General features: G+C 29.7%; 2 protein-coding genes and 1 long non-coding RNA gene across 8 annotated transcripts in view; 1 reads left to right on the forward strand and 2 right to left on the reverse strand.

The window, feature by feature from the left end:
- Positions 1-27,573, reverse strand: part of LOC129914068 (uncharacterized) — a 145,921-nt gene that overhangs the window by 37,429 nt on the left and 80,919 nt on the right. The window lies entirely within an intron of this gene.
- Positions 1-27,573, forward strand: part of LOC129914056 (fasciclin-1) — a 161,883-nt gene that overhangs the window by 2,643 nt on the left and 131,667 nt on the right. The window lies entirely within an intron of this gene.
- Positions 20,600-27,081, reverse strand: LOC129914062 (uncharacterized). The gene is made up of 6 exons (XM_055993110.1): positions 26,698-27,081; positions 25,700-25,885; positions 23,726-23,875; positions 23,575-23,649; positions 23,078-23,367; positions 20,600-20,987 (listed from the first exon to the last, which is right to left on the reverse strand). Exons 2-6 carry the CDS (start codon positions 25,794-25,796, stop codon positions 20,721-20,723), a joined length of 879 nt encoding a protein of 292 aa, XP_055849085.1. The 5' UTR covers positions 25,797-25,885; positions 26,698-27,081; the 3' UTR covers positions 20,600-20,720.

The raw sequence follows: 27,573 nt of genomic DNA on the forward strand, positions 1-27,573 counted from the left end.
AAGAAAATTTAGTCAGCGGATTTTCTATAGAATTTTGAAATTTAACGCAATTTTACTGTAAATAACTTCAAAAATGAAGTGAAAAAATGGAAAAATTTTATTTCTTTAAATATCGTGTATGTACCATGTACCTATATTAGCGTACCATGTACCTATATTAAAATATTCCCAAACTTTTAAGCCTCCATCATTATATCTTTTCATACCGACTAACCTACATATCGATAGATTGCTTGTAGTCTTGAAGTATTTTCCTTAAAACTTCGGTTAAACTTTAAAAGTTGATAGAAAAATTTCAAAACTGGCAAATAACGAAAAAAATAATTTCTAATTTTTAAAATAATTGTTAAAAATATATACATATGTATATACAGGGTGTCCGGTAGGGCTGTAAAAGTAACGACAAAATGAGTACCCGCATGTATACGTTACTTTTGATACTAGTACCCGCATCAATAATATCGTTACTCGTTACTTTCGTATGTTTCGCATTTTTCGCATATTTCGTATGTTTCGCATGTTTCGTTACTTTCGCATGCTTCGTGTGTTTCGTACATTTCGTATATTTCATGTATTTGATACGTTTCGTATGTTTGGTATTTTAAGTATGTTTCGTACATTGGTATAAGGGTGTAAAATTTTTTTTTTGGAAAAAAAAAACCAAAAACAATTTCTATAATCTAAGCTACATTTTAAGGTCATAAACATTAAAATTAGTTGCGGCATTCTCATGTTATAAGAGTTTAAAGGTAGCTATATTGACATTTTTTCGTTTTTTTTTTTAATCAAACGTGGAAACTTTTTTGATTTTTTTTCCAAATTTTTAGACAAAACTTTAATAATTTTTTGTTTATATTCTTTCAGTAATCTTATCACAATTCTTTAGAGACTTTTATTTCAAAAGTGCAACGCGCAGATCTCGAAATTTAACACTTTAATACAACCATGTCGAACAATTTTTCATTTAACTTTTCTATTGAGAGTGATTTTCAAACCTCGTTTTCTCTGCTTTTTTTTGTGTTGAAAATTTTGCACAGAAAATTAACTAATTTTTTGAAAAACCAAAAAACTTTTGTACATTCTTAAGCTAAATATCAATACCATTAACACCAAGGCCATAAACAGATTGGTTGCGTCGTGGATATACATATTTCGGCCAAATAGAGAAAATACAAAAACGTCTCTTTTCATATTTCTGTATAAATTATCGATAACACAATGATTATTAAACCTTGGCACTACTGTTTTAATCGAGACAAAAGTAAACTCCAGATAATTATCTGCAGTTAGCATTCTGACTATGGTTACGATACCGACACGAGATGCGAAATGCGACAAATTGAGTGTATCACTTCATTTCGTATCTCTTACATCGGATTTAGTATTGAAACTGGAATCGCGTCGTTACTCGTATGTTTCGTATCTCGTACGTTTCGTATGTTTCGTTACTTCAGTACCCAGTAACGAAACATACGAGTAACGATACTGTTTAGAAATTAAAGTTTCGTTACTCGTTACTGAAGTGAATACCCGCATTTTAGTAACGAATACATACGATTTGCTACAGCTCTAGTGTCCGGTAAAAAATGGATAAGCCTGAAATGGCTGTTAGCTGTTATGACTGTACTGAAACCAGATAGAAAAAAATTCTATCGCAACCAGTTTAGAAAATATTAGCTTTTTTTCGTTCAGTGTATTTTAAATTTCATCATCTTATGTTTTCGTTCACCAAAACCACGAATGAATGAAAATTTTTTTTTTATAATTTTCTAAAATAATTGACTAAAACCATAAGCACTTAAAAATTTTTATAGCTGTTGCACTTTTTCTTCGAAAAAATATTGAAATTCGTTTTTCGATGCAAAATGTAAAAAAAAAAAAAATATTTTATGAAAAATTTTAAACACCTGTGGTATAAAAATCTATAGGAATGTAGGTGGCCAACTTTTTTAAAAATATGCGCGTCCAAAGGGGATTGCAGAATGGTACGAGTTTTTATCAAATCTAGAGTTACTAGGAAGTTATTGGTACCAAAGTGCAAAAAAAAAGCCTATTATTTTAATAAATTATTTTAACTGTTTTTTCACATTGCTGCAACAAATGCATGGATTCCATCAGTTTTTTTATCAGTCATATCATACAATAATTTTTCTAATACATTACCATAAAAAAAATTTTATAACCGTTGAATAGTGGCTATAAAAAAATAGTTTAACTTTTTTAAATGCAAAGTGCAAAAATTTATTTTTTGAAAATCTTAGGTACTTGATTTTAAACTTACAGTTACTTTAAAACATTTTCGTCGTTCAAATCAATTGAATCGTTTACGAGTAATGCGGAAATGAAGAAAAGTGCAAATGATTGTAAGAAAAAACATACATATCTTAAAAGAACATTCTTAAAAGAAAACCAAAACTTACATCCTTAGACCATGCTCATTACAAGCTATGTTTTTTAAAACAACATTAAGTAACACCACACCTAATTTAAAAATCCTTACACAATACACATGTACTAGTGATATGCCATAAGTCGGCAAAAGTTTGTTTCATTGAAATTCTAATTTCTAAAGCTACTGCTTGAGTTCTTTCCTGCTTTTAGAATAAAAAAAATTATAGTTTTTCTTCTTTAAAAATGAAACATTTAAGATTGTACACTCCTCGCCACTTGAATAGGACACCCTTTTTGTTTTTAATAAAGTGGACATAACTCCAGTCTCTTAATAATTAGCTGTTCAATATTTTACTATTTTGTGTGTCCCCTTATGCACTCTCTCTGTGAGCAAGATCATTCATTTTCAATGCCCCGTTAGTTAAATTTTGCAATTTTTTGCGGAACAACTGTGAAACAATTGCCCCTATTTTTGTTCACTTGAATAGGACACCCCCTTTTTAATTGGTTTTCGGGTGCAAATCAAAGAAGGTGGAAATGCAAAAATGTTTTCCAATGTCTTTTAGTAATTTTTAGCTAATTTCAATTTAAATAAGTCGCGCGAAATTATTGGCAGAGGAAGAAATAGCGAAAATCTAGAGTGTCACCCGATTTTTCACCAAAAAGGTAAAAAAACGCATCAAAGCCGAAAACTTTTTTCATTTTTTTTTACGAAACGAGTCCAACTGTCGAAAAAATATGAAAGGCTTAACAATGAGTGCCGTTACTGCAGCTGACAGAAGAGCGATTCAACGACTCGCATAAAATTTACATGACTTTGCCGCCGAAAAGAACGAAAAAGTGGTTAAAAAGCAAGTGCATCCGTAGTGAAGCGAGTGATTTCGAAGGCCAAAGACTTGAGGCGATTGCAGCTTAAGAAAAAACCATGGGTTAACACCTGCAGTAAAGAACAACGCCTTAGTTTCGGTCTGTTTTATGACATGAAGTAAAGCATGTTTTCTCCAATGCGAAAAAAAATTAATTTAGAGGGCCCCGTTGGCCTCAAGTATTATTTTTATGAAATAATGGATAGTCCTTCCTTCGCAAAATATGAAACAAAAAATTTAAAGCCAACTGGACCCCCAAATTAATTTTTTTTCTCATTGGAGAAAACATGCTTTACTTCATGTCATAAAACAGACCGAAACTAAGGCGTTGTTCTTTACTGCAGGTGTTAACCCATGGTTTTTTCTTAAGCTGCAATCGCCTCAAGTCTTTGGCCTTCGAAATCACTCGCTTCACTACGGATGCACTTGCTTTTTAACCACTTTTTCGTTCTTTTCGGCGGCAAAGTCATGTAAATTTTATGCGAGTCGTTGAATCGCTCTTCTGTCAGCTGCAGTAACGGCACTCATTGTTAAGCCTTTCATATTTTTTCGACAGTTGGACTCGTTTCGTAAAAAAAATGAAAAAAGTTTTCGGCTTTGATGCGTTTTTTTACCTTTTTGGTGAAAAATCGGGTGACACTCTAGATTTTCGCTATTTCTTCCTCTGCCAATAATTTCGCGCGACCCATTTGAATTGAAATTAGCTAAAAATTACTAAAAGACATTGGAAAACATTTTTGCATTTCCACCTTCTTTGATTTGCACCCGAAAACCAATTAAAAAGGGGGTGTCCTATTCAAGTGAACAAAAATAGGGGCAATTTTTTCACAGTTGTTCCACAAAAAATTGCAAAATTTAACTAACGGGGCATTGAAAATGAATGATCTTGCTCACAGAGAGAGTGCATAAGGGGACACACAAAATAGTAAAATATTGAACAGCTAACTATTAAGAGACTGGAGTTATATCCACTTTATTAAAAACAAAAAGGGTGTCCTATTCAAGTGGCGAGGAGTGTATATACAGAAATATTGAATTAAAATTAAGTTTCGAAAATTTTCTACCTTCAAATTATTTATTTTAGAAGTGGAAAACTTTTTTTTATATTCTTTTTTTTTTACAAAAAATTAAATGGTCAACTTAGTTTTTAAAAACAATTTTCAATCCTTTTTATATTACAATTTATAAAATGAAATATAAAATAAAATATTTTTTTTTATTAATGTTGTAAGAACCTTAGCATTCTAAGCAGCTTTTACGATAAAAGCAAAAGTGCGACCCAGTCGTGCATTTTATTTTCATTAGTTGAACTCTTAATTAGTGGGTTTTGCAACTAAACTTATTTCCATTATACATGTATTATTATGTTCGGAAGCTTTGTCTGACAATCTCATCTACTCTCAGAAGAATTTTTAAACAAAATCTTTTTTGCAGCAAAACACATTTAGAAAAAATATATTCTTTTGAAAAAAATTGACTTGGACTAAGAATAATTAATAGCCTTTTCTTAGGCAAATAAACTACATTATCCCAGTTCGTTGAACACCCAACTTTTTTTTCGTTTGCGGGTTTATTAACTAACAACAATTGTCGACTTTTTAAAATTTATATCAAATTTTATTGATTTGGGTTCAGTAAACTTAAAAATCATATTGGTTTCTTTTTAGCAGCTCTAGTTTTTTAAAAATTTAATTTTTCATATTTCGGATATAGGTACTCATACTAATTTTTTAGTTTTCCTTTTATTGAGCGTTTATTCGAATTTTCAAGAAAAATTTATATTAAACTCAATGTATTAAGGATCAGTAAATCTAAAAATCCAATTTATTTATTTCTAGGAGCTCTATTTTTTTTATATTAAAGTTTTCCACATTTTGGGGGTAATTTCGTACTAATTTTAAAGTTATGTTTTTCCACAAAATTTTTTGTCGAACTTATTGCATTTGGGCTCACTAAGCCTAAAAATCACACTGGTTGCTTTCCAGGAGCTCTAGATTTTTAGATATTTTCATTCTTCACATTTTGGGGTGATTTTATACTATTTTTTCTTTAGATTTTTTTATTACAATAGTTTTTAAAGTTTTGCTGGAGAAATTTATTTTGAATGTATTGTATTTCGGTTCAGTAAGCAAAATAAAAATACAAAAAAAAAATGTTGCACATAAACAAAATTTAACAAAAACAAATTTGTATGAATTTCTATGCCTTTTCATGTATGAATAACTTAAGAACTAGAGCTTCTAGAAAAAAACTAAAAAAAATGATAAACAACGCTCTGGAAAATTTTTATGTGTTGGCCAGTGTAATCATTTTCACTTAACCCTTTTTGCTTACACTTCTTTTGAATTCTGCAATTCTTTTGTCTATGAATGAATGGTTTTAGGAAAGAAATATAAAATTTTTAAAATAGAAAAAGAACAAACACTAGCTAAGTGAGATTTTATTAAAAATGGCGCCCCACTCAGAATCCATATCACAAAAAAAAAAAAACAAAATGAATTTATTATCTGCAATAACTTACTCAAGCATTTGATTACATTTAATTATGAATTCATTTTATATGACCTGCATCACACAGATTTTTCAGTTCAAAAGGTCTCATTATCCATACTCCTCTATAGACTCCTCTATAAACTTCAACTGAAGCAAAAATCAGAGCAAAGAATAATGAAAACAAAAACAAAATAAAAAAAAATCATTAAATTCTCTCATTAAAAAAACAGTCAATAAGTGGCGCCCAACGTAAAGCATTTTAAATTGAATATTTGCATAAATAGCTTACGGAAGAAAAGCAAACACCATATTTCAGCAATTTGTTTATTGATAATTAAATATTATTCGCAATAAAGATAAAAAAAAACACTTCAGATATTGGCGTGAAAAAAAAACTCGAATAATTTTTCGTTATTCATTTCATGTTGGTGAGAAGAACGTGATTAATTTTTTTTTTTATAAATAAATAAACAAATAAGGAAGAATTTATGATTTCCATCATCAAATATCGAAATCTGTATTAACTGGCGCCCAGCATGAGGCCTCATTTTTCAACACAAATGAATATCTGCGTGCAAATAAGTCTTACTGAAGCTTTTATTTCAGTAATTTTGTTTTTACAATTATGTACATGATATAAAATCAGGGCAAATTCATATTCAGACAAGTAAAAAGGAGATGTGCTGGTTTTTAAAAATTCACATCAGGTGTATAAGAACACTCAAGAATTTCATTTATTCCAGATTTTTTTTTTTAATTTTTGGAACAAAAATAAAAAGAAAAAAAAAAGGGAAAAACGAAAATGAAAACCCATTGAATATTTGATTTCACCGAAAAGAAGAATTTTCAAGAGTTCATTTCATAAAATAACCCACTTCGCATGAGAATTTCAATTATAATGAGTAGGAAGCCTTTAAAAGCATTCAGCAACCCCAAAAAAAAAAAGAAAAAAACTTCTGAAGTCAAGTAGAGGGATTGAAAAGAAAAAGAAAACAGAAAACTTTTCAACTTCTCGCATTCAACAACAGCGTTGGAACTTGAGAAGGGATGGGGATACCAACTGGATAACTTTTTTTTTTCTAGATTTGCCATATTGTTCGCAATTTCGATAGAAAAAGAATCGATATTTTGGCAAAGTTCAGCTCGTTACACTCTACGACAACAGTTGCATTAAGGACGACGAACGATACGACACGACACGGACACCAATACAAAAAAAATACGTGACCTCTTTTCAAAATCAAAATGTTCTTTCTTCTAATAAGTTTTTTTTTTTTTTTCAACTACGATAGAGAAAGAATAAAAAAATATAAATTTTCTATACTAAAGAATCTACTACATAAATATCTTAAATAGAGAGAATGACAGCGATATCATCACAATCGGGGCAATCTAAATCGATTCGTTTTTAGTAGGTAAGTAGTGAACGCGGCGATGATATCATTTTAAACAACTATATACACGAGTTGTTGAGCATTGCAGAGGAGCTCTAAGCCAGCCCACACTTGTGTCCTCATCATCATCATCATCATTCCAAGCCAAGGGATAAAGCGGATAAAATTGCTTTTGTTGCCCCAAGTATCGTTGCCGAATTAGGTCTTACGAATGGGCGAATAATTTATGATTTCTCCGTAGGGAAGTTAAGTCGAGTATGTAGTAGATACAACAATAATATACAGTACGGTTTAGTTTTGGGATGTTTAATTTGTCGTTCAATAGTCATAAGCTAGTATCTATTATGTTAACTTCTTGGAGTTGAAATTGCCAAGTTAACAGCAAACAAAAAAAAAAAGGAAGGAGTAGGATGTCTGATAAAATGATAAATTAAATGAAAACTGTTAGTTGCTTTGTCCCCGATAGACCTCGAAATTTGTTGAATTTGACATTTCGGAGAATTGTTGGTGCTTTTACGTCAGCATATCTTTTCATTCTTAAACAAATGTCTCAATAGAGCAACGCCTCAAGGTGCTATTCTACCGCAACACGTTTCTTGTATTAAATTTAAAGCGATTTCACGTTTATTTTAATTGAACGACGAATTCGTGCTACCGTTTTTTCACGCGAGTTACTTTTTTAATGCACAAAAAAATATACCAGTTCATACCGATTTCAGCTTTGCTTGATGTCCAATCTTAAGATAGATACGTTTAAATTATTTTAACAATTATGTGTAGTTCTCACATTGGGCACCATTATAATATCTATTTCGTTACTTGGTTTCTTAAATCCTTAGTGTGATTAGTTTATAATAATTTTTTTGATTTTGTTTTAAATAGTAGGTACCTAGTTATGTAAACTTATCTTAGGAAATAATAATACAAATGAACTCACGTTGGGCGCCACTTAAATAGTTTTTTTTTTCTTAAAAGAATAAAAGAAGCCTTTTTCTTCATTTGTAAATAATTCTATTTTTTAAAATAAATTTACTGCAGAAAGAATAAATTTGTAGTAACTGCAATTAACTGGCCCGTTTAGCGCCAGTTAACAAGTTTATCTTAAAACATTTACTAAATCCTTCGTAGATTCTTGTTTCTAACAATTTTTCTTATTTCTACTTTAGCTAAGTTTAAAGTAGCTGCCCAACAGAGACCCTACTCACTTAAACCGTAATGGGTCCATTTGAAGTCCTTTTTAATTTTTCCAGTACGGAATTCTTGGTCTTAGTGCCACTTGAGTAGCTTGGGTTCGAGCTTAATGCTATAACTTTTTTTTATGTCGTTGGTTTGCTTAACTTTAATCAATTTTCTAACCAGAAACCAATCTAAGGCCGAGTTAAAATGACTATAGCTTGAATGAGGTCTAGTTGGAAATCTCTCTTTTTTTACTGATCTCAATTTGATCTGAATCATTTTTTAAAACTTGTTTGCTTGATGTCCAATATTTATGACTCAATCCTTGTCAACGTTGATGCAATTAAAAAATAAAATGAAGAAAAACTTACACATAAATTGTTTTTAAAATTAATTACCTATCAGTAGTTCTCACGTTGGGGGCAATTAGAATATCTATTTTGTAGAATAGTTTCTAAAAAAACTATTGTTATGAATTTTTATAATTACTGTTCAGTACAAAATCGGAAAAACAATCTCAAGAAATGAGTATAATTTATTGAATTTACTCACGTTGGGCGCCATTTAAAATTTTCATAAAAAAGTAACGAAAGCTTTTAAAAAAATCGAAGCATAATTGGTAATTAAATGTCAGAAGACATGTATTTTCCAGAAGAAAAAAAACTCACGTTGGGCGCCAGTTAAGAAATGTGTCCTATAAAAATTAAACTTAACACTACGATCAACACCAACACATTTTGTTGGAGATTTTTGCTTTGAATCATAATTCATATTTCTACTAACGTGAGTGATAACATGCGGTGAAGATGATATTCTCTTTTTTCAGGCAAAAAAAAACTTGATCGAAAATCTAAAACGAATTTTTAACCCAAAAACTGTCGATATCAATCTACTCAAGTTAAAATGTTCTCATTAAATTAGTAATTGCTCCTTTCAACTTCAAGCAAGCCTCTAAAACCAAATGCTTATACAATAACCATTTTAATTGTTAAGGTTTACCGCCGCCGTAGTTCTAGTCTTTTACAGTAACATACTCTTTATGCCCTTTACAAAGCGAAAACTACAATTAAAAACCCACTTGCGTGCAAAATAAAAAAAAAAAAAAACAATCAAACAAAGTAAAATAAAATAAAAAAAAAAATTCTTCTCCTTTGGAGTGCCCTCATAAAAGACTGAAACTGACATTGTTTGAACTTGATGTGCACATCGTGAACCGGTGAACCTACTATTTTCTTTTTTAATTCAAATTTTTGATGAACTGGAGCAAAAGAAGATTACTCTTTTTAGTTACGCTTGATAACTTAAGCGTAACGCGCTCTTTGAGAGACAGATGTCATTGCACCCTCAATATACAAAGTGTAGTTGTAATAGGCTACTGAACTGACTGACATATTCTGCTGGTGTTTCATTTGTACACACGTTTTAACAATAAAACAATTACATTGCATACACCATCAAAGCAGCAGGAGAGGGTCATTTCTGTTTACAATTTCTCTTTCTAATAAAAATCAACAACAACAAAAACAACAAATGCAGTCACCACATAACAAGCGTCGACTTTAAATTGGAACACAACCACATTACTCCGACACCAGTGTTGTTTGGTTGAGAAAAACCTAAAGAGTGACTCAAAAGAAAGACGTTAATATTATTTGAAGCCACAAAGTGCTAGAATAAGACCACACTGCTTTGTTGGTCTTGGTATTTTATACGAGCTCGACAGACAACGTTAGGAAAAACAAAAACAGGTTTAAGCCATAACTGTGTGTTGGTTGTAAGGGTTCCCCGTTTTGTAACTCTTTTTTTTGTTTGTTTTTTTTTTTTCAATTATCTTCTTTTTTGTTTTTGTTCACATGCAGATGGAGTTTCACTCAGTGGATTCCATTCTCTCATCTAAACAATATCTCATTTGAGTGTGACTTTAGTTGGAAAGAGAGAAATATGCAGGTGCGGTTGAGTTTGTGAAGTTAGATGCAAATGTCAACGTTTTTTTATTACCTTAACCTTAATCATACCTGTGCAAGTAGGTACATAAAATATTCGTACATAGCTGGGAACTAGTCATCTGAAACAATTAAACTGTCTCAGAAATGTGATAAGTTTCTATCATTTCCGCTTAGAAATCTTCTGAGAAAAGGCAAAAAATGGAATTTTGACTTAACCAGTTTTGTCTCAAATTAGGTTTTTAGTATTTTGAGATAGAACAAGTTGAAAATGGGGTCTAACCAATGACTAAATGATATGTTTTGTAGACAGTTTCGTCGAAATAATTCGGAATTCTGAAACCTGTTTCGATCTGCTTTGATATTAGAGATCAAATCAAATCGAATGCAGTTCAAAGCTCGACATTTTGTGACTGATGGTGGTCATTTTCAAGGTTCAAATTTGGATAGATAAATCTATGAGTTTTTAATGGATCACATGTCGTTCCCTATGCTTGGTTTATTGGAGAATATTTCGTTCTTGATAAAGCTTGGTGTTACACTGCGCTGGGAACTTACTTACGGTACTATTACCACCGACGCAACGGGCCAACTTTTATCCTAGACTTTATCCCTATTTAATTTTTTACATACCTATCGACTAGGTACTTTAACTATTTTTATTCCGCTTTCATCTCGTCAGGTCTTAGATTCAATGGACATTGAGTTCTATTTGCCAACTTTATGACGTACATTTCCCCATCCCGGACCTATCGCAAAATTAGAAAAAAATATGACAGAGCTTTGTGTAAGTTTTGTACAGTTTTGTACAGTTTTGTACAACCAAAGCCGAATTTTGTACAATCTGATTTTAGTTTATGCTGGGTTCATATAGACAAGTGCCAACAATTTTTGAAAAAAAAATTTTAGCAGGATAAGAGTGGTGGGGAAATTTATGATAAATAGTATATGAAAGGGGAAAAATAAATTGCCCATAAACAAATTTGGGGAAAGGGAGTGGGTGGGCGAAAAAGGGGGGTGGGTGTGAAAAATCGTGTTTTTTTAAAAGTAGTATCCCTCCTATCGAAATAAGCTAAATACAAAAGTTGTAGATAACAAAAATTGAAAAAATTCTGCAATTTAAAAGCCAAGTATTTCTTCTTTTATTTTTAAATTTTTATAATGCGCAAAGAGTATAAAAATAATTTATTGAAAACAATCATTTTCATCAAGAATTTTTTGAACTCGATCAAATTTCATTAAAAAAACCAAAACAAAACATTTATTTTTATGTTCTCAGGCTATGGAATCAATTTTTTTGTTTGACAACCTATAAAAAATATATATGTACCATGTGAAAGCTTATTATTTCACCTTTCATATGACTTATCAATCTCATTTCAAAGATGCCTACAAGAGAAGTTAGAATTTTTTAAAGTCAACCATGTCAAATTTCCAGACTAAGATTGCGGTACTTCCCACACTGGTGGCTGTTGGGAGGACAACAGATCTTCCCTGGTGTTTTGAGGTTTTTCGCAAGTTTTTTGATTTAACATTGTGTAGATTGTAGTTAGTCTATCGTTATGTGTGATATACCAAATGAAAGGCAATTGTATCAGGATACTCATAAAAGTTTAATAAAATTTATATCTGCTCTTGGTCAAAAGTTATAACCTGTTGAATTCTAAAATTTTATTTTACCGTTATCTCAAAATTGTGTTTACGAAAATGATTGAAACTTCGCACACATTTAGTCGTGGTCATGGTCTATCATTACTTTATTCCTGTATCTATTAAAGAAAAAAAGATAAAAATAAAAAACGATGAAAATCGGTAAAAAACGGTCAAAAAACGTGTTTTTTAAAAACTTATTTCTTCCGTTATTCACTCAAAGCTCACTAAACGAATCCAAGTTTTAGCACATGTATGCATAAGGCCAAAACCTACATGTCATATAAGTTTGAGATTTTTTGAACGCTCAAATCTAAAGCTAAAAATCAAAAATTACCCAAAAATACCCCTAAAAAACATGGTGTTTTCAAAAATTCATATTTCGAAACGCAGAGTGTTGGAAAAAAATCCGTATGAGATGTCTAATTTTTTTCCCTCATCTTTCACCTGGCATCTTTAGAATTGTCAAAAAAAAATTTCCTTTATCCAAAATCAGCCCCATCACGTGTACAACGTTCAAACAAAACGTTATAGCTTACTTTCAAAATTTTTTTGAATTTTTTCTTAAATGCAGTTATTCTAAAATTAATCTCATCTATCTACAGCAAAAAAAAAATCAATTCTCTACAACTTCGCGTTTAGATTTTAGCCCAAATTTCATCTTTCCGTTTTACCCCTGTTTACCCCATTAAATGACGGAATTTTTAAAAATCCTTCATTATCTTTCAAATAAGCTATAGAAGATTTTTGTATCTCTAATAGTTTATTTTTTATTCTGAATTTAAATTTTTTGCCGCACTGCGAAAGTGCGAGAGTGTAACGTTAGAAAATGGCGTCACTTTTTTGTGGTGGCTGCCATGGTTCATCGATTTATAAGACGTTATCACGTCAATAATAGCATATTTTTTAATTTTTGAAAAATTGGGGATGCCACATTTTAGATCAAAACATTTTATTTACGTATGCGAATATAGAAAAACTAGGTACATTTTTATTTTAGAAAAAACTGAGAAAAATTGAAGAAAAAAAAAAACATTTTTTTAGATCGATTTTTCCGTAAATGTAGTATTGGCCAGCCAGATCTAGCCATATAAACCAAATTATACTTTTCTAATGTACTTTGACCGTTTAAATCCGAATCTAGCATCAAAACTGCTCTAACATTTGAAGTTTTTGAGGTATCGAATTTTAAACTTCCAAAAAATTTATAAAACAAAAGAAAATAATAAACAAAATAAAATTAAAAAATATTCAAAATGAGCAGTTTTAGTACCAGATTCGAATAAAATTAACATTTTTGACCACCAAGTTGTCGGAAAAAAAAAAGTTTTAATTGGAAGGCAAAAAATAAATTCTTCCAATTTATATAGTCATCTTTTTGCATTAAATTAGAATAAAAATAACAATCCACAAAAATTTGTACAAAAGATTATGGAAATAACATACATAAAAATATGCCTAAATACAAAATTTATACTATCGTTTTTGAAACGAAATTGGAAAAACTCAAAAATGTTACAGGGTATTTTTGTTTTAGTTTCTGAAATTGAAGAGCAATTTTTTTTTTTTAATTTTGGAGAGAAATATCCTTCGATTCGATTCTTAAAAATATGAACATATGAGAAAATAATGAAATCTATGGTAAACACTATTTATGAGTAGAAAAATTTATGAAGTTCCATTTTTGTTGTTGATTTCCTGACACATCAGAGGTTCATGGAACCTTCAATCATTATCATATTATTAAATTATTTTTTTGCAATTTAACATATTTCGATAATAATTATTCCATTTTCGTCCTTCAATAAGTTAAATGAACACCCACAAAATGAAAAAATTGATTACTATAAATTCGTGCCAAAAGCTTCCTTTAGTACCTAATATGAAAATTCAAAAATTATCAGGAATTGAGAAAAATGTCACTCGAAAAAAAAACTAGGTACTCATTTATCATGTTCATTCAAAATAATTAATAAAACCCCAAAAAGATTGGAAAGATTAGAATCAAGGCACGAAAAAAGTCTTTACCTTTGTAGATTTATAAAATATAAGTAGGTATTTGTTACCTCCTACGAATTTGTTATATTTCAACTGAGGTGATAAAACGGTTTCACAAAGACGGAAATCCTATTATTGGACATTAATGTAAATTAAGCAGTTTCAAATGGTAGAATATTAATAAAATTAATAAAAAAGAAAGAAACAAACCTTTTTTGCGTGCTAGAAATAATTTATCAAAGCACTGTCATATGTAAAACTATTTTCTATTCTATTTTACAAAATATAAAACAAAAAACAAAAAAAAAAAAAAATAAAACTTCTGTTCTATAATAAAACCGCAAACTCAAAGAACGAAAGTTGTTTGCGTGCAAAAAGGATATAATAGGATTATGTAGGTAGCTATTTTTTTTTTTCAGTGAAATTAAGTAGGTTGTGTCGTAAAAGAGGTTAAAGCAGAAGTTCTAACCTAATTATCTACTATAGAAATGGGGTTATTAAGGAAGAGCTTTAAATAAAGAAGCTTATTCTATTTAATCGGTAAGAGTGATGAACTACCTTTTTTCTATTTTGCAATACATTCAAATTTACATAGAAAAAGTGAAGATTATACAACAAAGTTGTAGTTGTAGCCCTAAAAAAAAGAAAAAATAATCGATATCGAAAAACTGGGACTCTTCCACATGAGTTAACGCCTAAGACAAAAATCCCATCAAAGACTAAACCACATAGAAACTTCTTTGTTTTTTAAAAAATTAATTCGTTTCCAGGTTCAAGCGTGCGATAGCAACATTAGGTAAATATTTATGGTGGGAAACAAAATTTTGGTAAATTGCTTGATAAATTAAAGATAAACCTCTACTTCTTGTTCCAAAGGAAAACTTTCGATGTCTACAGATAATTTTGTTTTAGTAAATTAATAAATTCATAATTCGTGATAATAAATATAAGCAACACAATAGATTAATATCGACAGTTTTTTGGCACGAAAGATCCTTTTTTTGCTTATTTTTTTCCCTTACAAAGATTATAACATAGGTAAGTGAGAATATATGTAAATCAGGCTTAAAGTTCAAAGCAAATATTTACAACAACAATTTGAAGTATTCACAGTATTGTTGATGTTATAAAAATCAGACTTGTTAATTGGCGCCCAAGGTGAGTTTTTCTTGAATTGCATTTATTATATTATTGATAGAAGAAAAAAAACGATGAATTAGAGGAATTAAAATAAAATATTTAAATGGCGCCTATCGTTTACTAAAAATGATGATATCAGATTTCAAAAACCATGAAAGCCACCAAAAAATTTGAATACTCTTCTTAGTTTTTAAAGCTATAAAAAGAAAACAAAAAATATATAATTTATAAGCAATTTTATACAAAAAAAAATCCAAAATTGAGTAGAAGTTTTACCTATCGATTTCCTCATTTCCATGCATAAAATTTCCTTTTAAATTTTAATGAAATTTTTTCAAAAAACTTTCATTAAAACAAGCAACGCGGATACATAATTAATTTTTGTTTCGAAATAAGGATAAAACTCCTTATCCTAGATGATAGTTTGTTTTTTTTTCAGTTTTCTATTTCCTTTTTTTTTTTTTATATATACATAAGTGTAAGGATGTGTGTGTATATTTTTTTGCAGAGTTAATTGTTGAGATTAATGTCGAAAACGTAAATAAATATAGATACTATACATGGCTTTTTCCTTTACCTGTTAATATAAATTTATAATGACGCGCCTTTGGCATCTGGGCTACAAAAATAATGATACGCTATTATACACGTACACTCCATTATTTCGTGTGTCGCCCACACGGCTCTTTTAAAATGCGTAAGTTCATTAAAAATTAAATTCAATAATAGGATTATTCTCAACACCATCACCACCATCACCACCATCACCATATCATATAAAGAGAGGGCGAAGTTCATGAAAAGAATCAAGCAAAAAAATAAAAAACTGTTTACCAAGGGTGATTCCTCCTCACAGACGTACATATTTAATTTTCATTCATACACCAACACCTATCTAGATAACACCTAGACCTACACAATATTTACATCTTTGTTTCAATTTGATTCAATGAAAATAAATCAGAGCATAAAAATATATCTTTAGGTGTTTTTTTTTCTCATTTTTATTTTCAAATTTGTATTTACATTAAGCTCTTACAGGTGAAAAATTGCCACGAGACCAATAAATAAAATTTGCATAATGTCCGGCATTGGCAAAATATCATAAACAAGTAAGATAGATTTATTTGACTTGCAATACAAAATCTAAAGGAACATTTTATGCATTCGAAAAAAAAAAAAAAATCTTTTTATGTCTTGAAATTGAAAATTGGAGTAATATTTAATTTTTTGAAATTTTTACAATTAATTTCTTAGTTTGATTTTCAATTAATTTATAAAGCGAGAATTCAAAATCCCTAGTAGAGCAAAATTTGCGTTTTACAAAAAATGCAAAAAAATGCTCACGTGTTCGCAACCTCACAAATTTTATTGCGAACACATTTATGCAATAGGATATGTTTGCAAATGAGGGCCATGCATATTTATATGAAACGAAATTTTGAAAAATGCAATCAAGCAATTGGTTGCTACTTTGCGAAAGTGCTAGATTTCTTCGCAACTGTTCGCAAATAGTCTAACTCGGTTTCCATGAGTATTGCTTTGCAATCTGAGTACTTGCAAAGAATGCAAATTGATTTGCGAGCGTCATTCGACGCCGTCAAAAATAGCAGATACGTTCGCAAAAGTTTGCAAATTTTAAAGATTACTTTTTGTGAGTGTGTATTAGTGATTTGGCCTTATTATTTGCTTCGTGAGCATGTCAATTTAAGTTAAGTTCTAGTTAATCAAATCAACTTATTTGTAGCTTATTGTGGCACGTTCGCAAATTGTAGATATTAATTTTGGTACATTTGTATTTCCAATCTGGTTCTTATCATTCTTGGTTGAGCTGTGTACACTCTACACATGAATTAAATTTGTGTTAAGTTTAGGTAAGTTAATCAATGATTATCTTCACAAATTTTCGCAAATAATCAAAATCGGTAAGCATGAGTAAATATTTGCTATCTGAGTACTTTTGCAAACTTTGCAAAGTTGCTGTTTCGCAAATGTTCGCAAACTGTCAAAATTTATTTGTGTAGGTGTATATTTGCAGTTCGGGTTTCCCAATTTTGTTTTAAATGGTTTGCGAGAGTTTGCAAGCCCTGCAAATGACTGTTTTAGACAATTTGTGAGCAAGTCACTAAAATTTTCAGACAATTTTATTTTCAAATCATTTGTACTAATTAAGTACAGTCTAAAAATACATATTTAGGTAGACTTTTGACCAAATAATGGTTTTGAAGTAAAATATTCCACAAATTGACTCTGTTTAGTGAAAATAAAACACTTTTAATATGCCAAATTTGGTAACTTAGTTCTTGTTCAAAACTCTTCAAACCGCTTTCGTTTGCATTTTTTTTTTTTGCTCGCTACTGTATATTACAAAATCGAATTGTAAGACTTATAGTAAATTTGTTCGAAAATTTTCGCAAACGGTCAAAACTGATTTGTGGGAATACAAATTTGCAAACAGAGTTTTCCAAATTTGTCTTAAATGGTTTGCGACAGTTTGCGAAATTTTGCGAAGCGTCCTAATGATGTTTTTTTGATAATTTTTAAGCAAGACACTCACATTTACCAAAAATGATGGATATTTTTGACGACTGCAACTCGTCTACTTATAAATAATTAAGTGTATGAAAAAATTAATTGTAAAACTAACTAAAAACACTGTTTCCGCCTTATTGTCTAAATAAAGGTGCAACCACTCTGCCCAACTCTACTTTTAAGCTAAATAAATTGAAAGTTCCCACCAAAAGAACCACAAAAGTCCTCGGACAATGAGTCAATTTTATTGCAATTAAGTTTAAGTTAAACAGGAAAAGGCTTAACCCATTTTCATTAACAAAACAGCACCCTAGTGCATTAAAATAAATAAAAATAAAAAAAAAAAAAGAAATATGTATCAAATAAACCATTCCCTTAATTTGATCAAAATGCTTTTAAAAAAATGATATACCTTCAATAAAACAAAGCCATATCTCCCAAGGTACTATACGTTTACACGATAAATGTATATATCCTTCCGTTCTTTTGAAATAGGATTGTTCTTCGCTATACTGCTTCCATCATAATAATATAATACAACCGAATACCCAACCACATTGCTCAGTTTTCCTCTCTCTCTCTGTTGTTGTGCTGCAAAAGGATATCGTGTTACATTGTTACAATCATTTATTTACTTTCCCTCGCAACTAAACTGACTCTCTTCGCATACAATATCAATGCTGCCTTGCTGCATGACGCAACCAGATATGGAATTGGAATTGGAATAGAATGAATTTTTGTCCATTTCCTCCTTTGTGTCAACGCAGACATCAAGGAAACGTATTTAGGTTATTTACAGCAAAAGCAAACCTTATATACTCCTTCCTACTCCTGCCTGACGAAACTAGGTAACATTGTTTTATTTCATTTCTCTGAAATTTCTCATCCATGAAATGCATTGATGTTTGCGCACATTTTGCAAAATTGCATTAGAAGTTGTAGGATTTTCTATATGATCAGTGTGCCTACTGTGTCGACTGTCGAAAACCGATGCTGGACTACCGACCGATTCGGGAAATACTCAAACTAAACAATCACTGGAATTGCATATTTCTCTCTTTCGGACTGTCGAGCTTCGCATAGAGTCCATTCATAGGCCAGGCGTTTATTTGTAGGAGATAGTTAGCCCAAATCCCTGATGGTCTATGATTTTTTTTCTTTTTTATGATAGAATAGTGATAGAACTAAAATCACTGAGGTAAAAAGCATTGGTAAGCTTAATTCGAAGTTATTATCTGACGAACAAGCACAAATATAAGTAAAAGTAAAAAAAAAAATAGAACACACCATTCAGATAAATATATATTTCCCAAAGGTATTTCTAGATTTTTCTCGTAGGTAAACTTTTATTGGGGTTTTCGGCAGATTGGAATCTTGTTTGTTTTTTTGTCTATGATGTTGTGTGATGTCAATGAAAAAACATTTGATGTTGTTTTTTGCAGATAATAAAATGTGACTGCTGGGCTTTAAGTAAAATGTTTTTGTTTCACAAGTCATTAACATTTAATGGTTTAAAGTTTGGGAAGAGCCGAAAATATTAAGGAAATACGAGGCATGTTTTTTAGCAGTTTTTGTTTTTGGTAAACGATAGAAATGTCGACAGAATGTGGTGTTTTTTTAGAAGTATCTACTCGTATCTGATGGGATTCTTGTTTAATGTTGAAATTTACTTTGATATTAGCTTTATACATTTCGGAAATATAATTTTAGGATTTATAAAAAGCAATTTTCACTTTTGATAATGAAACACTTCCAGTTACAAATGGTTATCCTTTATTTAAACTGATCTAGTGATTGAACTTTTTATCTGACTTGCCAATGATTGTGACTTGATAAGATGTCTTACAAAAGTTTTAGTGAAACCATTTCGGTGAAACATACTTTTTTATGATGAAACATAAAATATCATCGACAAATTGAACTGATATATTTGCTTCGTGCTAACCCAAATAACATTTTGTGGTTAAAAAGCGGAAAATAAACCGGATATTAACTCTGGTTATTTAACGGATAAGTTACAAAACTCGTTAAAAAAACGTCTTAAAGACGTTCCAGAAACGTCTCCACAACCGAAAATGGTCAGTTATTTTTTAACTTCGTCTAAATAGGGTTTTTAAAAAACCCACTTTTTTCTACAAATACTGGGTTTTTAAAAACCTAATTTTTACGGTTATTAAATAACTGTTTATTTTAAGTTAAAAAAGAACTTGAAATAAACCATTTACGGCTATTTTATAACCGTTTACAAACCGTTATTATACAGTTTAAAAAAAAACCTGTACTGAGTTATTTGACGGTTTTTTTATAACCGTTTTACTACGGTTATTATAAAACCTGTAATTTACGTTATTACAGGTTTTTTTGAAACCTGTAATATAACAAGTTCTTATAAAACCTGTTTTAAACGTTATTTTACGGTTTTTTTTATAACCTCTTACCTATAGGTTTTTATAAAACCTGTAATAAACGTTATTTGACGGTTTTTTTATAACCGTTTTCCTCCAGTTTTTTTTAAAACCCGTAATAAACGTTGAACAGGTTTTTATAAAACCTATAATAAACGTTATTTGACGGTTTTTTTATAACCGTTTTCCTCCAGTTTTTTTAAAACCCGTAATAAACGTTGTACAGGTTTTTATAAAACCTATAATAAACGTTATTTGACGGTTTTTTTATAACCGTTTACCTACAGTTTTTATAAAACCTGTAAATAACTTCGTACAGGTTCTTATAAAACCTGTAATAAACGTTACTTGACGGTTTTTTTATAACCGTTTATTTATAGTTTTTTATAAAATCTGTAAAATGTTATTTCACGGCTTTTTTATAACCGGTTATTTACAGATTTTAAAAAACCTTTAAAATGTTTGCTTACCAACATGCTGCAAACCATAAGATTCTTCCCAGCTGAAAATTTAATATTTTAAATAAGAACGCTGAAATTTAAGTTAAGTGAAACATTATTTTTTAATGAATTTAAAAGTAAAACTAAAAATAAAACTAAAAATAAAACTAAAAATAAAACTAAAAATGAAACAACCTATGTCGTGGATTGCCCGTCAGAGGCAGAGGAGCTGGTGTTGGAACTGTAAAGAGAAAAATGTTAACTTAAATGTTGATTATAATTTTTTTTTAACTTACGTGGACGGTTTTCCCATTCGAAATGGGGCTTGCTTTAAAAAAGCTTTGAAAAATGAAGCACCCTCGGCTTCACTGTAAGTGGGGAACCTTGTTCGGACCGCTTCCATTATAGTTTTATATAAAAACTTGTATTGGCTGAAGCTTTTGGCGTTTGTGCCCAGCCAAGAATGTTCCGCCAGTAGTGCATCTGTAAAAATGCACTTGCATATAGTGGGGATCGTTTTCGTTCCGTTGACCCCCCCATATGAGCCCAACTTACGGACCTGAAAGAAAACAAAAATATGTTTTAAAAATAATGTGCTTTAAAGTGTGTTAAGTTTCGCATCTTTGAGTGCAATATGACACAGACCCCTAAACTTTTAAATTTTCTGAATCAAAGCTTAATACCTCTCTAAAGAAAGGAGACGACAAGTGTGACATAATTATTTACCTAAGTTGTCAAAATCATTTGTTGAAATAAATGTAGCTGATGTAGGCACAGTCCCAGCTCTCGTTTATGAGATATTCCAGGTTATTATTTTAATTTTCTAATGGAATACCTGTATCTCAAAAACGAGGGCTGGCAGGAAGATTCTGATTTCGAATTCTAGTTCAGCACATCGCACAGTAGTTTGAGTTGTATGGAGATGGCGTCATAATTCAATAACTTCTGAACTACTTGTTCAATAGGGATGAAACTTTCAAGCATGATATAAAGTCTCAAAAGAATTCACCACACCAAATTTCCGCCCACTGACACGCCCACTCACAAAATTTTTTTCTGTTTTTTTTTTTGTTTTATTAATTTTTTTTAATAGTATATTCAATTTTTATTTCAAAATCAAACTCGAAAAAGTAATTCTCATGTTAAAAAAAAAATAATCAATTATTAAAAATACGAAATTTCAAAAAGTCAAAATTTAACCTTTTTTTCTGGAGAATTTATATTTTCTATGACGGAATTGAAATTTTGTAATTTTTTCTCAACTATCTCGCCACTTTTTACTGCCCAATTGTCATAGACGTTTTTTACACACTACAGGCAAAAATAGATCGTACCTAAGGAAAATTAATATAAAAACAAAAAATCAAAACGGCTCAAAAAGGCTCAAAACATACAACACTTAAACCTCAATTGCGCAACTTGTGGTTGATTGTGGGTGCTAAGATTATGTTTTTCTTAAAGCTGACATATCATTCTTTATAACAAACAACTTTTTTTGCTTAAGTTAGGTTAAGAACTATTTTAAAAGTTTACTTGAAGATTGACAAAAATAGAAAAAACGCATAAATGGTACATGACTCTACCCACATAAATATAAAATTAAGCGTTCAAATATGACAAAAAAATTAATAAAATAATCTACACACCTTCCTTTTGTAATTCCATTTCAAAAAAAATATTGATAACTTCACTTTTATAAAAAATAAAAATACTTGAATTTTATCAAATTTATTAACACCTGTTTTCAACAAAAATTGAATAATCAGTTCACTTTGAAAGCTAAAACAAAATAGATATCACGTGACTTGTAAGAAAAAATGTATGCAGCAGTAAATATTGAACTATTATTTATTAGAATAAGTCACTTGGGACAGAAAAAACGAACTTTATTTTTTTTATTTTTGTCATATGGGCGAAACCACAGTGCATCGTCGCCCTAGTATTGAAGTGCCGTATACGCCATTTTTACATTTTTGGGAAATCACATTTAAATGTTCGGAAGATAATTGCGAAAGAACTAACCGCTGGTATTTTTTGATATTTTAGTATGATATATAATTAAAATGTGACTTTTATATACATGTTATTGGACATCTGCAATTCGTTTAGTTTTCAAAATATTTAAATTTTTGTCCAAAATGAGTTTGCCGTATACGCCATGAAAATCAGAAATTTCTTTTATTCATAAACACGTACGTCAAAAAAAAACAACGTACGTCAAAACAATTCTCAAAATTTTCTTGCATTGCATGAAAAATTTGACGTAAATGCCAAAATTTCTTGTTTTTGTCAAAACAATAGTGAATATCTCGGCAACGAAAAAAGATAGAAAAAAACGGATAGCAGATTTGAAAAGAGCAACTTCGAAAACATACGACTGCATACCTAGTTCAAAAAATGCAATTTGGCGTATACGGCACTCCAATACTAGGGCGACGACATCAAAAGCATAAGTGGCTTTGTTTAAGAATATTTAAAGAAAAATCAATTTTATTGGTCTGTGTCATATTGCATTCAAAGATTTCAGGATAAAAATAAACTATCAACATAAACTTAATATTTTTAGAGAAGTAACAAATGAAAATGAAATCAATATAGAATCTATTGATATCTTATAAATTCAAATATTTCATATATTTTGGTACTTACCAATTTTTTTTTTAACAATCCATTTTGATGGAGTTTTTCCTCCATTTCCTCAATTTTTTGGACAGAGGTAAGTGGGAAAATTTCATCAAGTTGCAGTTCCTCATCCACTTCCTCTGCATTGTCTTTTCCAATTTTGGACGCCAACAAATTGACCGAAACTTCGGACTTCGCCATGAATGCCTCCAGCATTCCTTGCATGGCCTGCACCTTCACCTCAGTGGAACGCTGTCTTTCCAAAATTTCGTCTATTTTGGACGACAGTTCCTTGAATTGGGTACTGGTGCTGGGGCCTATAAACAATTTAAAATAAGAGTTATAGTAAAATACAAAAAAAAAGTAATACGGTTAGTGAAAGAACTTATATGCTATCTCAGCTGTTACTAAGAGGGACTGGAGTTTATCCTATTCAAATAACATTGGATAAACCCCAGTCTAAGATAAGCTTGAGTTTAAAAACGACTTTGAAAATGGTACTAGTGTTAAAATACATTTTTTACCTTCATGCGTGTATAACTCGGAAATGACATTAGTGATGGTAACATCTTCATTTGGGGGGGTGAACGGGGAAACGTCTTGAAAATTAGAAGTAAGTATGACAAAATTAGTTACTTTGTTCCCATGTTTATAATTTTTTAATTTTAAACTTACCAGAATTAGGAATCAAAGTTGACATCAATTTGTTCAGATCTGTCATGTATTCCGAAGAATTGGTGTCGATGGTCTCTTCTTCCGTATTTTCTTCAGAAGAAGACAAATACTCGGCATCCTTTTCCTTCTGAACTGCTTCCTCCCAGGAACCTTAAAAGGAAATACATGTTTCGTCGTAAATATAAGTGGCATGAAAGGGATACAAGAAAATATTTGTTCAAAAGGTGAAGCGGCTTAAGACCGGCCGAACAGCTCTGATTTTGACGATTTTTTTTCAAACGTAGGTAATTAAAAATGCTTTAAAGTCTATAGATTAAAAATTGCCGATGTTGCCGTATTGTTTTTTAAAATTACAATTAAATTTTTTTTGAACAAAACCATTTTTTTTTTGCTTAAATTTCATAAAACAAATGATAGCAAAAGATTCTCTAGGTTATTTAAGAAAAAAAAAATATAAGGGAGCAAGGGACAATCTTCCATCGTTTAAGAGATAAATGCAATTTTCTCATAATCTGACTTTAAACACAAAAAAAATATTTTGAAAACAACGGCAACACCTACAATATTTTAAAATACATTTTTAAAAAGCCAGAAGCTCATTCTTATCTCCTAAATTTAAATCCACTAAATTTAATCAAGAGTTTTTGAAAAAAATTTCAATTTCAATGGGTTTTTTTTGATAAAAACTGAATTTTTGCTTTGAAATAATTAATTTTCTCAAAGACTTTGGTAAATAAGAACTTTAAATTTTTGCTATTTAACTTTCAACAATAAGGGCTATTGACTGAAGAAAAAATTACTTTATATTTAGATGTTGAACTTTAAAAAACAAATAAGTAAAATTTTTTTTCAAAACTTCTATTAAAAAAAGTTCTTCGAAAATGAAATACTTTTTAATTTTTTTCATAAACCGTAATTCATATTGACATTTTCTTTTATAATTTCAAATCGTAATAAATGTGGCCAGAAAAATTTGAAAATAAATGCATTTTATAGGTATTACGAAAAAGTTTAAAAAACGACATCTTAAAATTTTTTCAATAATTTTTTTTTTTCAAAAATCTGAGTTCAGATACCATTCTTTCAAAAGCTCTTAATTCAATGAACTTAATTTTAATTTTACAAATATGACTAAATTTTTAGCTTTTTAAAAATGTATATTTAAATGTTGTAGGTGTTGCCGTTGTTTTCAAAAATTTTTTTTTGTGTTTGAAGTCAGATTATGAGAAAATTGCATTTATCTCTTAAACGATGGAAGATTGTCCCTTACTCCCTTATATTTTTTTTCCTTAAATAACCTAGAGAATCTTTGCTATCATTTGTTTTATGAAATTTAAGCAAAAAAAATTGGTTGTGTTAAAAAAAAAATTAATTTAAAAAAAAATCTTCAATTAAATTTAAAAAATTTGAATAAGTAAAAAATTAAAACGACAACACCGCCAAATTTAAAGTATTTTTAATTACCGACCTTTGAAAAAAAGATCATCAAAATCTAAGCTGTTCGGCCGGGTTCCCTAATATTGCCAATTTTTGAGCTTTAGTTACTCCACTATATGTGTACATTAGACCGTTCGTTGTGTTTTTTTTTATTAGGTCAAGCTCTAAAGCCAAGTACGCTGCTGATATATGAGAAATACATAGGATTTTTTTTAATGTTTAAGAGTTTTATTTATCCCTACGTTCAGTATATTCCAAAAAAATGTTGGAGATGGTTGGAAATTACCCTTTAATATGTAATTTTTTGAGGAAAAAACTTTTTTTTTACATATTGAAAGGTCATAATCGCGATTACTTTAAGTATATGAAAGGGGACCTAAAGTGTATCAAAGTTAACGTAACTAAGCTGTCAAAAATAGGCCCCCAGGATAAACTGCTTTAAGTTTAGATACGAATAAAATTTTACTTGGAGAAAAGTGGTCTAAGTGAACTTAATAAAAATAAAATAAAAAAGATGTAGCTAAACTTGTATCTTACCGATGTCATCAAATATTAATTTGCATGCTATGCTTTGCCAATCATCCGATGCTGTGTTGCAATTTTTCCGACTTTGGCCATAATAGCTTCGTTCCATCGATGACCCAATTTTTGGGAACTGCCGTCACGAACTTCCCTTCATCTTCGAGCGTCTCCACAACACAATACATTTTGATTAACAATGTACTAATGGAAAAAAAAACAGATTCAGTGTTTGGTAAAGTTATTTTGAAAAATTTAGAGGAAATATTTTCTATGTTATAAAAATTAGGCAAATTTTCTTCTTCATTTGATTTATAAACGCTTAAAAATTTAGAATAGAACGGTTTTTCGTAAAAATTTTGTTTTTGTTTTAAGCTTGAACCATAGATAACTGGAATGCCATGTCGATATGTTGCAAACTCCATTCTAACAATTATTAGTTATTTTTCAAACTCAGAAGTTATTTTCCAAACTCAGAAGATATTTTTCAAACTCAGAAGTTATTTTCCAAACTCAGAAGATATTTTTCAAACTCAGAAGTTATTTTTCAAACTCAGAAGATATTTTTCAAACTCAGAAGTTATTTTTCAAACTCAGAAGTTATTTTCCAAACTCAGAAGTTATTTTCCAAACTCAGAAGATATTTTTCAAACTCAGAAGTTATTTTTCAAACTCAGACGATATTTTTCGAACTCAGAAGTTATTTTTTAAACTCAGACAATATTTTTCAAACTCAGAAGTTATTTTTTAAACAATATTTAAAATAAATTATAAACAAATAACAATATTTAATATTAATTAAATTAATGATAATTTGACCAATTATTTGAACTATTAATGTTTATGTTGAATCGGGCTTTTTTGGTCACTTCCTTTTATATGAAAATAAAATAAAAAATAAAATAGTATGAAATAAAGATTTTTATTTGCATATAAAAGGAAGTGACCAAAAAAGCCCGATTCAACATAAACAACAATATTTAATATTTAAAATAAATTATAAACAAATAACTTACCTCTTAATAATTTTTCACAGATAGATATTTTTTTAAATTTAATTTATATTTTTTCACAATAACTTTCGCGCACAATAACTTGTCACCACCAGCCACAAAAGAATACTGAGAGATCTGAGAAAAATGAGAGACAAAAATATGATAGGCGACGCGCGACGCTCGAGTATGGTGAATGTGTATGTGTAGAGAGTTGTTGGTTAGTTGAAATTGGGTTGGAACTTAGTTGAAAAATTACCAGGGTTGTTAAAAGGTAAATAACGAGTTGATTAAAAACTTATACGTACTTATAGTAGTTATTTAAAAACTTACTTTAAACTTAGGATTTATAATGGGTTAATTTTAAACCAATAAACAACTTTCATGGTAAAAAGTCAGTAATTTAAAATCTCGTTTCACACTTAAGGTCAAATTTGGTTAATTTCTAGTTTATAAATAGCTTTTTGTGTAAAAAAGGAGTTATTTAAATACTTACTTGAAACTTGTAATGAAAATCTGGTTATTTTTTAGCCCATAAAAGACAAATAAAGAAGTTAATTAGAAACTTTCTTTAAACTTAGGATTTATAATGGGTTAATTTTAAACCACTAAACAACTTTAATGGTAAAAAGTCAGTAATTTAAAATCTCGTTTCAAACTGCAGGTCAAATTTGGTTAATTTCTAGTCTATAAATAGCTTTTTGTGTAAAAAAGGAGTTATTTAAATACTTACTTGAAACTTGTAATGAAAATTTGGTTATTTTTTAGCCCATAAAAGACAAATAAAGAAGTTAATTAGAAACTTACTTTAAACTTAGGATTTATAATGGGTTAATTTTAAACCAATAAACAACTTCCATCTTAAAGTGAGTAATTTAAAAACTCGTTTCAAACTATAGA

This window comes from Episyrphus balteatus, chromosome 3 (genome assembly GCF_945859705.1).
Source record: "Episyrphus balteatus chromosome 3, idEpiBalt1.1, whole genome shotgun sequence".
NCBI lineage: Eukaryota > Metazoa > Arthropoda > Insecta > Diptera > Syrphidae > Episyrphus > Episyrphus balteatus.

Bases quoted from the DNA above. Each gene is read 5' to 3' on its own strand.
- LOC129914062 (XM_055993110.1), bottom strand. From the start codon at position 25,796: ATGGAACGAAGCTATTATGGCCAAAGTCGGAAAAATTGCAACACAGCA. The intron at 23,876-25,699 runs GTAAGATACAAG...TTTCCTTTTAAG, and splicing joins ATTAATATTTGATGACATCG to GTTCCTGGGAGGAAGCAGTT. The intron at 20,988-23,077 runs GTAAGTACCAAA...GTTTTCTTTCAG, and splicing joins GATTGTTAAAAAAAAAATTG to GTCCGTAAGTTGGGCTCATA.